This window comes from Natator depressus, chromosome 1 (assembly GCF_965152275.1).
Source record: "Natator depressus isolate rNatDep1 chromosome 1, rNatDep2.hap1, whole genome shotgun sequence".
In the NCBI taxonomy this organism is placed as follows: domain Eukaryota; kingdom Metazoa; phylum Chordata; order Testudines; family Cheloniidae; genus Natator; species Natator depressus.
Genome location: NC_134234.1, coordinates 17,023,457 through 17,034,256, shown reverse-complemented (window position 1 = coordinate 17,034,256; position 10,800 = coordinate 17,023,457). Strand labels below are relative to the sequence as shown.

Below are 10,800 nucleotides of genomic sequence, written 5' to 3'. Positions count from 1 at the left end.
AGTTCTTCAATTAGCCTGGAAGAGGACTCTGGCCCTTATTTAGAGTGGAAACCTAAGTTAGTAGCTGATGTGGTAAGTAAAGGTGATATTTTTCAGCTATCGCTAAAAGTGTGTGTGTGTGTTTTATAAAGGTGGAAGGACATCAGAGCAGTCACTAGAAGCACACACATCTTAATATATGATGAGAGAATAAATACTTCACTGTTTTATATATAGGTCTTGAAATGCTTTTAACACTTAAGGCTAGATTCCCAAAAGGGTTTAGGCTTTGTGGTGCTCATTGTCACAACACCTGATAGGTGTTAGAAAAAAATCACAGGACTAGCGTTGTGATAGGGCCTGTGTTGGGTACTTAGGATCCATAAACAATGCATCAGGGTGGGGGGAAGTGGTATGTGAACCACAGAAACTACCATGGTAGGTGGAGAGCTGCCTAAACTAGCCAATGGGAGATGCTGTTAAGAGCTGTATGTCACTTAAGTCCCTAGACCCGTTCCTTCATCCAGGTTGCAGGGAAGTGCCTATCTCTGCTAGCAACTCACAAACAACTAGCAATTGCTTCTGAAGTCAGGTGGTTTAAGCACCTAAGTCATTTCTTGTGATGAGTTAAGCATGGGTTGCATGCCACACAAAATGGCTGGAAGTGGAGGTGTCTGCCTTAAAACTTCTTGCTCAGTGGTTAGAGCCCTCACTTGGGATGTGGGAGTGAGGTTCAGTGTTCCCCACAGCAGGAGTGGGGGAGGAGAAAGGATTTGAACAGGGATCTAGCTTTCAGGAGAGTGTTCTGATTACTGAGCTATGGGATATTCTGATACAGGCCCCTTCAGTCTTCTGATGAAGCTGTTCCATTGTGGATACATAGCCAGTGAGGCAGAGGCTCTTGATCTTGGGTCTCCTGCTTCCTAGATACGTACCCCAATCACTCGGTTAAAGACTAATTCTCTGCCCAATGACTCAAACAGTTAATACTGATCATTAAAAAGTTTTTGGGCCAGAAACAGCTCAGAAAAGGTGAAGTTGATCTCTTAGGAAAGGGGGGTTAAATTCAGGAATTTGAGCACGATCTGTAGGGATTATTGTGTAGTTTAGCGGAATCGCCATGCTTTGGAGTAGGGGATTCAGCTAAACCGTGTCTGGTCCGCGCCCTCTTCTGTTTCAGCTGGGTGGGGCATCCAGCGACCCGTGGCTGCATTTCTGCGGGATCAGGTGCGATCTGGACACGGATTGAACCTCTAAGGCGATTGGAAGGGGAGGATGTTTCTGGTCTGGGTACTTGAAGTTTGAAGATTCATGTAGTAAATCTTGGGGGACTTAGAAACATCCTCCCCTGCAATGGGGCCCCAAACGAGGACCCACCCTAGTCAACCCCATTCCCTCCCTTCCACTGCACCCCGCTCTCTCCCTGTGCAGGGCGCCACTCTGGCTGGGGGACTGTCAGCGCGGTGGAACCTTGGTGTCGCGGCTTCCGCGGGCTGGCGGGTCGCTTTTCGGGGCGGTACCAGCTGTTGTCCTTGAGCTGGCGGGGCCGGGTGCGTCGCTGCGCGCGGTCCGGGCACCATGGTGTTCTTGCCAGACGAGTCGCGGGGGCTGCCCCCGCCGCCCATCCTGAACAGGAACTCGGTGTGGCTGGGCCTGGTGGGCTGGGCGACGGCGCTCGTGGACAACGCCTTCAACCGGCGCCCGGTCATACGAGCTGGTGAGGGAGGAAGGAAGGAGGGAAGCTGGCGAACGGGGCCTGCGGTGGGGCTGGGACTCGGACTGGAGAGCTGGCAGGGGCAGGAGGGAGGCTGCGGGGGGGGCTGAGAGGCTAGTGGAGGGAGGGAGGCTGTTGGAGGGAGGCTGCGGGGGGGGCTGAGAGGCTAGTGGAGGGAGGGAGGCTGTTGGAGGGAGGCTGCGGGGGGGCTGAGAGGCTGTTGGGGGGGGCTGGGAGGCTGGGGGGGGCTGGGAGGCTGTTGGAGGGGGAGGCTGGGGCGGGCTGAGAGGCTGTTGGAGGGAGGGGCAGGAGGGGGGCTGGGAGGCTGTTGGAGGGAGGCTGCAGGGGCGGGGGGGGGGACAGGACTGAGGTTGTCTGTTGGGCTTTAGGAGAGACTGTTTGGGAGGCAGTAGGGAGAAGATGCCTGGGGTGAGCTGGTGGGGATTGTGTGTGTGGAAGGGGATTCTGTAGGCAGTGATCTAGGAGGGACCAGTGAATAACTCCTGGTGGAAGAAGGGATTTATTATTATTTTATTTATTGTGGTAGGTCCTAGGACCCCCAGTTGTGCACCAGGGCTCCATTGTGCAAGGCATGGTACAAACACACAGCAAAAAGATTGTCCCTGCCCCAGGGCTCGAGCACCCACAGAAAAAAATTAGTGGGTGCTTAGCACCCACTGGCAGCCAACTCTTCCCCTCCATCCCAGCACCTCCTTCCCACCGCAATCAGCTTTTCCACAGCTTGCATGAGGCACTGAGGGGGAGGGGGAGGAGCAAGTGCGACATTCCCCTCTGGTCTTATCTGGACCGGTCATCTGTTAGGTCACTCCAATCCTTGATTTTGGGAGCCAGTCTGACCCCGCTCTGCTGTGAGAACCCCCACTGCTGGGCTGTTCACGTCCAGCCTTTGGCATGTAAGCTGTTCCTTGGATTGTGCAACCGAATGACATTAGCCAATATTTCTGGTCACAGACACAACCCTAGGAACCTCCATCTTGTAGTGTCCAGTTATGCCCGCTGGACTCTGCAAGCTTATATGAGTTCATCCAGTTAACAAAGAAATTGATATGTACCAGGCTTGTTATCCCAAGGGGAGACTCTGACACATCTCAAACCAAACTCACTGCTTCAGGTAGAATAAACAAACATCTTTATTAACTAGAAAGATAAATTTTAAGTGATTATAAGTCAAAGTGTAACAAGTAGGATTTGGTCAAATGAAATAAAAGCAAAACGCATTCTAAGCTGATCTTCACACTTTCAATGCCCTTACAAACTTAGATGCTTCTCACCACAGGCTGGCTGGTTGCTCTTCAGCCAGGCTCTCCCCTTTGATCAGTGCTTCAGTCGCTTGGTGTGTAGGTCTGTAGGTGTAGGTGGAAGAGAGAGGAAGAGCATGGCAAACATCTCTCCCTTTTATCGTGTCTTTTCTTCCCTCTTGGCTTTGCTCTCTTCTCTGCCCCCCTGCCCCCTTCAGAGTCAAGTGAGCATTACCTCATCACAGTCCCATACTGACCAAAGGAAGGGGGGTGACTCATTCAAACAGATTCTCTTGTTGTTGCCTAGGCCAGCGTCCTTTGTTCCTGTGAGGCTGGGCTGGGTTTGTTTCATACCTGCCCTGATCAGGTGTGAACTCCCTCTCTGCTCTTGGAGAGTTTTTGCCTGCGCTCATTTTAAGCCATGAGGATACATTTTCAGCCTCATAACTATATACATGAAATTATAACCTATAACATTACTGTAACAGTTATTATAACATCACTATACCAACAGTGTTCAGTGTATCATGAGCCTTCTGAAGACACCCGACATGACAAACTTTGCATTGGATACCACACAATCATTTTACAAGGATGAACATGGGGGTGCTGGGTGTTCATCTGAGGTACAGAGTGTCCCAGCGGGGATGGGGTGTGCTCAGGGGAGGGGGCAGAACTGGGTGGGAAGAGGTGGGATGGGGTGGGAAGAGGCAGAGTGGGGGCTTGGGAGAAGGGAGATGCGGCAGGGCCTGGGGCAGAGGGGGGGCGGGAAGAGGCAGGGCAGGGGTGGGGACTTGGAGGAAGGAGTTGGGTGGGGGCGGGGCCTTGAGCAGAGCAGGAGTGGGAAGGGGCTGGAGTGGGGACTTGGAGGAACGAGTCGGGTTGGGGCAGGGCCTGGAGCGGAGCTGGGGGGTTGAGTACCCCCGGGGCCTTGAGGAAGCCAATGCCTGTGATGGGGTGAATCTACACCTCATTGAGGTATCTAATCCCCATACACCCCCAGCCCTGACAGTGCCCCTGGGCCTACAAGGCAGATGTGAGACTCTTACCAATAATGCCTCTATCTCTCCCCATTTCCTGTGGGGGGCTTTTTCCACAGCTACTGTCAACTGACAGGTGTGGACTCTGATGGGAATCTTTCCATTTTCCACTTTGCTTATCCTGAACACTTGGTAGTGACAGTCTCATCTGTATCATGTACCCCTGGTTTTATTCTGGAAGATGAATGTGATCAGACTCGGAGCCCGTCAAGACCTCCTCCTCTGTAGTCCTAGGGATCTAGGTGTATGTCTATCGATCTTGACTGAGGTTTCAGATGAAGGTGTAACACCATCATGTCCACTGCCCAGTCCCTGATGGTACATGGGAAAATTCCTTCCCTCCACCCCCATTCCTGGTGATCCGTTCTGTGCATGTGAGCAAGCATTGTCCTAATCCTAGTTAGGCATCTACTTCCATCAATATCCTGAGAGCCCAAGTAATCATTTGTCTTTTTCTTGGGGATTCTTCCTATATCCAAGTTACTAATCTCCAGACCATGGCTCCAATAATAATAAAATCAGATTGTGCGAAGTCACCTATAATAAATATTCAGCAATCTGGGTGGCTTTAGTTTAAGTTGGAATCTTAAACATAGTGACTGTTGCAGCCTTCATGTTGAAGGCTGATACCTTCAGAATGCATCCCTAGCATCGATGAGACTAAGGCTGCTATTTTTCTGGGTCTGAATTTTTAACAAACACATGTTGAAAGCAGGGGGAAAGAAAAATCGTAACTTCCATGTGTAGCAATGATATCTATAACATTACTTATCATTTTCTCTGGATTTTTTTTCCACGTTGCAGGAGTACACCGTCAGGTCCTGTATGCCACTGTGGGCTGGTGTGTTGGATATTATATCAGTAAACGTGCAGACTATATTCATGCTAAACTGGACAGAGATCTGATGGAATACATTAGGCAACATCCGGAAGATTTTAAGGAAAAAGGTATACTGAGTTGCTGTTTTAAGAAAGACATTGCAAACTAGTTAATAGGTGATAAATTCTGGTATGCCCAAGTCAGAATACAGTCTTTCAGAACAGGCCACAACTGGCTAGTATCACCTCTTTGACTGAGTCACAATTTAAAGTGATCTAGAAAGTCAGGAAAGTTATGATAGAGAAATGGACCTTTCTTACTCAACAGATCTGCTGCCTTGGTGGTTTTCTGTTGTTTGCATTTACTTCACTGAGGAAATAAGCTTTTAATAGTAAGCACTGCAGAGGCAATATAGCTGTGGAGGAGCAAACTGAATTATAGATGCTGGAGATGTCGGAGACCTAGTTTATGATTTTTTGTATTTTGGTAACCAAGACTGGGGCCCTTCTTTACTAGGCACTTTGCTAACTTATGGTGAGAGATGGCCCCTGACCCAAACAGCTTACCATCTAAATGATAGTAGGTTATCCATTGTGGGGCTGTTCTCCACAATATGTGTTGTCCCTTGTGTTTCTGGGTTTAAACATCCCATTTAATTGGCTTCTACCACCTCCTCTGGATGCTGTTCCATTGCTTCAAAGGTTTTACTAGATTCTCTGATCTTATCTGATACCAGTAGGAACTGTCTGTTAAATTCCCACTACAGCTCTAGTGGTGATGATATGACGCAGACCAAACCCAGCTTGTTTTTCAGATGCACTTTGACAGCTGGGAACTAGGTAGGGGGAAATGACTTTGTATATTTTGTTCTGGAATAATTGAGAGAACGAATGTGGACCCTGCCTCCCTCCAGAGGGCCTTCGTACAGAATCACACTTCAACTTAAATCTCCATGAACTGCAGTGTTTGCATCAACAGCATCCTTTGGCCAATTTTTCAGAGAACTATCCACAATGATTCCAAGATCTCTTTCTTGAGTCGTAACAGCTAATTTAGACTCCATCATTTTATATGTATAGTTGGATTTATGTTTTCCAATGTGCATTATTTTGCATTTATCAACATTGAATTTCATTTTGCCATTTTGTTGCCCTGTCACCCAGTTTTGTGAGATCCCTTTGCAACTCTTTGCAGTCTGCATGGGACTTAACTATCTTGAGTAGTTTTGTATCATCTGCAAATTTTGCCACCTCACTGTTTATCCTCTTTTCCAGGTCATTTATGAGTATGTTGAACAGCACTTGTCCCAGTACAGACCTCTGGGGGCACCACTATTTATCTCTCTCCATTCTGAAAACTGACCATTTATTCCTGCCCTTTGTTTCTGATCTTTTAACCAGTTACCGATCCATGAGAGGACTTTTCCTCTTATCCCATGACACATTACTTTGCTTAAAAGCCTTTGTTGAGAGACCTTGTCGCAGGATTTCTGAAAGTCTAAGTACAGTGTATCCACTAGATCACTCTTGTGCACATAGACTCATAGACATTAAGGTCAGAAGGGACCATTATGATCATCTAGTCTGACCTCCTGCATAATGCGGGCCACAGAATCTCACCCACCCACTCCTGCAATAAACCTCTCACCTATGTCTGAGCTATTGAAGTCCTCAAATCATGGTTTAAAGACTTCAAGAAGCAGAGAATCCTCCAGCAAGTGACCCGTGCCCCATGCTACAGAGGAAGGCGAAAAAACCCCAGGGCCTCTTCCAGTCTGCCCTGGAGGAAAATTCCTTCCTGACCCCAAATATGGTGATCAGCTGAACCCTGAGCATGTGGGCAAGACTCACCAGCCAGATACCCAGGAAAGAATTCTCTGTAGTAACTCAGATCCTACCCCATCTAACATCCCATCACAGGCCATTGAGCTTATTTACCATGAATATTTACCATGCTTTTCTGAAAATCTAAGTACACTATATCCACTGGATCCCCCTTGTCCACATGCTTGTTTACCCCCTCAAAGAATTCTAGTAGATTGGTGAGGCATGAGTTCCTTTTACAAAAACCATGTTGACTCTTTCCCAACAAATTGTGTTCATCTACATGTCTGATAATTCTGTTCTTTGTTATAGTTTCAACCAATTTGCCCGGTACCGAAGTTAGGCTCACTGGCCTGTAATTGCCAGGATTGTCTCTGGAGGCTTTTTTTTTAAATTGGCATCACTTTAGCTGTCCTCCAGTCATTTGGTGCAGAAGCTGATTTAAATGATAGGTTACAGACTACCAGTTAGTAGTTCTGCAATTCCACATTGAGTTCCTTCAGAACTCTTGGGTGAATACCATCTGGCCCTGGAGACTTTTTAATTTATCAGTTTGTTCCAAAACCTCCTCTGACACCTCAGTCTCACAGTTCCTCAGATTTGTCACCTAAAAAGAATGGCTCAGGTTGAGGATTATCCCTCATATCTTCAGCCGTGAATACTGATGCAAAGAATTCATTCAGTTTCTCCACAATGGCCTTATCCCCCTCTAGTACTCTTTTAGCATCTTGATCGTCCCATGGCTTCAACTTTGTTCCACTGCTATAATTTTAATAGTTCTGGAATATTGTCTCCTCATGCAGTCTAAAACTGTTGGCATAGAGGTAGGAAAGGAGGGCAGTTAGTGTGCAGCTGTGACCATTCTTTTCAGAAACTGATGAGAAATGGCTAATGAACCCACTGTGATCCCTTTAAAGGCAGGCTGGAAATTGTACTGAGATTAACGTAGTGAACCATAGACTACTTCTCTGTGATTCAGGCTTTGTGTGCACTCATTATAGATTACATTTGTTTGCAAGAATGGAAACTTAGCTCTTGATCAGTCACTAGGGTGCCATTGTGTGTGTGTGTGTGACAAAAGTAAAAGGCATCAAGCTAGCAACAGACCTATTCTGAGTTTTCTCCTTTCTGAAGGGTCATGGAGAGGATAGGGGTGTTTTAACTCCTCCTATAACTTTTTCAAGACATACCTTTTGCCATAGTTTTATTTCCCTTCCCACTTAACACAACCCCATCTTCTGCTAGCCACGTTCGCCAAAACCTGCCTGTCAAGCAGAGGGGAAAACTGCTTCTTCAGAGGGTTTCTTCATTTCCCAGCCGAATCAGATATTAAGTGGAGTTTAGCCTGATTACTTCCTCCCCAAACTCTGGGTATTAAAAGCCTGATTCAAAGTCCATTGAATTCAGTGCAACATTCTTCATTTGGCCAGGAGCAGTAATCCTCAATTTAACTAGATTGCAACGTTCACTTTATCGACAAACATGCCAGGTGAAATAAGCCTTAGTAGAAACGTTATGGCTCCATAGTACAATAGAATCTTGCCAACTAGCTTTGCCTGAGAGAGCCATGGTGACTGAATTTTAGAAAATTAGCAATGATGGGAAGAGGGACTCAAGTTTACTGCCTAGCAAAATATATTTGGTTAAGTGGAGTTTAGTTATGCTTTTCCATTATGAGCCAGTAAATATTCTGTAGAAGTAATGAAGTTCTTGATAATGAGACCTCTTTACAGGGCTCTGCTATTAAACCTTCACTGGGAAGGGGAGAGAGGAATGTTTAGTTTGTGAAGCAAAGTGCTACTGTAGTAAAGCCTGATCCAAAACCCACTGGAGTTAATGAAAGACAGGATCCCATTGACTTCAGATGACTCTGGATTTGGCCTGTAGCAAATGTTCTGATTTACTGATTATTGATCAATAACAAACCCTCTCTAAATGCTGAATAAGCTTTCGTAATTGTACTTAATTACCTTTTGTAGATAAGAAAATCCTAGCTGAGGTGCTGGAGGACTTCCATCCAATTCGCTGAAAACTTCTCAAGAACTACAGACTTGTTCACCAGATCGTGTTTCGTGAGACCACTCCCAAATATATTTGAGCAGACTGTATGTCAGTTATTGTTCAAATGCCACTGGTTGAAAAACAAAACAAAAAAACCACACTTACTGTATTCTTATAATTAAAACTATGAATAATTAGTGTGTTCCATTTGTTGTTAATATTTGTCTCAGTATTTTGCAATGCATTTAGCTCTTTTATTCTATTTAAATGTTAGTTTTGAGTTGCCTGTTAACTATTGTGAAATGAGAACTACTGTACCAAAGAAAATCGTGGAGGTCAGTTACTAGTCTGTTGATGTAGAGGAAAATACAGGTCCCCTTCTTCCTGAGAACGAAATTTAATCCCTGCCTTCTGTTATTGTTAACGCATTCCTTGAGTCTTGGTCACACTGTGGCCTTGCCTATGCGGAGCTCATTGCAGGATTGGGGCCAAAGTTAGCCTTGCTAGGAAGGGTTTCCATACTGGCTGAGAGAGAACGCAGTATTGACAAGGCATCCATACTTGATCCCCTTTAGGATCCTATTCTCCACTTGCTTTCTCGCTGTTGTTATTACTTGCATCCAAATTTTTCCAGCTTTGGTGCCTAAAGTTAGGCCCACAAATCCATATCTAGGCACCAACGTTTGTTGTTTTTTCTTTTCCCCAGAGATGCTGAGTATCCACAATTCCTCAACTTCAGTGGGAATTGCAGGGGCTTAGCATCTCTGAAGATCAGGCCACTTATTTAAATGCCTAAATACATATGTGTCTAAAATTAGACATTGAAACAAAGTTGTTGACCTATGGGGTGATATGACCCAGTCTCTTTCCTCATTATTGAGTTGAGATCCAAGACAAATATCTGAAAAATTAGTTAAACTTTAACTCCTGAATAAGCTTTTCCAAGTTTGCACAAACTGCTCTCTCATGCCCTTGGCGCACATCCTGGTTTATCACTTTTGGGCCATGCTTTAAGCTCATGACCCTTGTTTGGTGCAGAATTTGTTGCTGTATTTAAACCTTTTATTTTGCTGCTGTTACTGTTCCAACTTTTCTTTATCCATGTATAGAATCCTGGAAATGTTGAGCTGGAAGGGACCTCAAGTGGTTGTCTGTTCTAGTCCATCTCCTCGCACTGAAGCAGGATTAAGTATACCTACACCATCCCTGACAGGTGTTTGTCTAATCTGTTCTCTAAAACCTCCAGAGATGGGGATTTCGTAGCCTCCCTAGGTAAATATCCTAACCATTAGAACGATTATCTTAATATCTAACCTAAATCTTCCTTTCTGCAAATTAAGCTGATTACTTCTTGTCCTTCCCTTGTACGTGGAAAGCAATGGGTCACAATCCTCTTTATAACAACCTTCTACATATTTGAAGACTGTTATCAGGTCCCCTCTCATCCTTCACTTCTCTAGACTAAACATTCCAAATTCTTTCTGCCTCTCCTCATAGATCATGTTTTCTAAACCTCTTGTCATTTTTGTTGCTCTCACCTGGACCCCACCAGTGCCAAGTACAGTGGGACAGTTACCTCCCAAGTCTTCCTGTTAATACAGCCCAGAATGACATTTGCCTTTTTCTCAACAGTATCACACTGTTGACTCATGTTCCATTTGTGATCACTAGAACCCCCAGATCCTTTTCTGCAGTACTGCTGCAAAGCCCATTATTCCCCATTTTTCCTTCCTAAGTGTAGTACTTTGCACTTGTCTTTATTGACTTTCCGCTTATTGATATCAGACCCACTCTCCAATTTATCAAGATCATTTTGAATTCTAATCCTGTCTTCGAAAGCACATGTAACCCTTCCCAGCGTGGTGTCACCTGCAGATTTTATAAGTTTACTGTCCACTCCATCAGCCACATAGTTAATGAAAATACTGAATAGTGCCTGATCTAGGAAAGACTTGGTGGGAACACCACTTGATAAACTAATCTCTCAAATTGGTTTCCCAAGATGTGCTGTTAACAAATTACTCCAATGCTACTAAATCCCAACGTACAGCAATCTTATCTAAGGCACTGCCTTTACTTCCTGCAGTGTCTGAAATTAATCTTCAGAATGCCTCTTGCCTAGAGGAGCCATTACAGTTTGATCTCTGTTGAGGTAGCATGCCCT

At 45.4% G+C, this 10,800-nt stretch overlaps 1 protein-coding gene across 1 annotated transcript; it reads left to right on the top strand.

Moving 5' to 3' along the window:
- Window positions 1-1,481: 1,481 nt before the first annotated feature.
- On the top strand, window positions 1,482-8,796 carry NDUFC2 (NADH:ubiquinone oxidoreductase subunit C2). The gene is made up of 3 exons (XM_074943063.1): window positions 1,482-1,696; window positions 4,797-4,940; window positions 8,615-8,796. The coding sequence occupies exons 1-3, from the start codon at window positions 1,558-1,560 to the stop codon at window positions 8,662-8,664; spliced, it is 333 nt and encodes a 110-aa protein (XP_074799164.1). The 5' UTR covers window positions 1,482-1,557; the 3' UTR covers window positions 8,665-8,796.
- The last annotated feature ends 2,004 nt before the right edge of the window (window positions 8,797-10,800 follow it).

Excerpts from the sequence above, each read along its gene's own strand:
- NDUFC2 (XM_074943063.1), top strand. The coding sequence starts at position 1,558 with ATGGTGTTCTTGCCAGACGAGTCGCGGGGGCTGCCCCCGCCGCCCATC. Across the intron at positions 1,697-4,796 it reads GCGCCCGGTCATACGAGCTG|GAGTACACCGTCAGGTCCTG; the intron begins GTGAGGGAGGAA and ends TCCACGTTGCAG. Across the intron at positions 4,941-8,614 it reads GGAAGATTTTAAGGAAAAAG|ATAAGAAAATCCTAGCTGAG; the intron begins GTATACTGAGTT and ends TACCTTTTGTAG.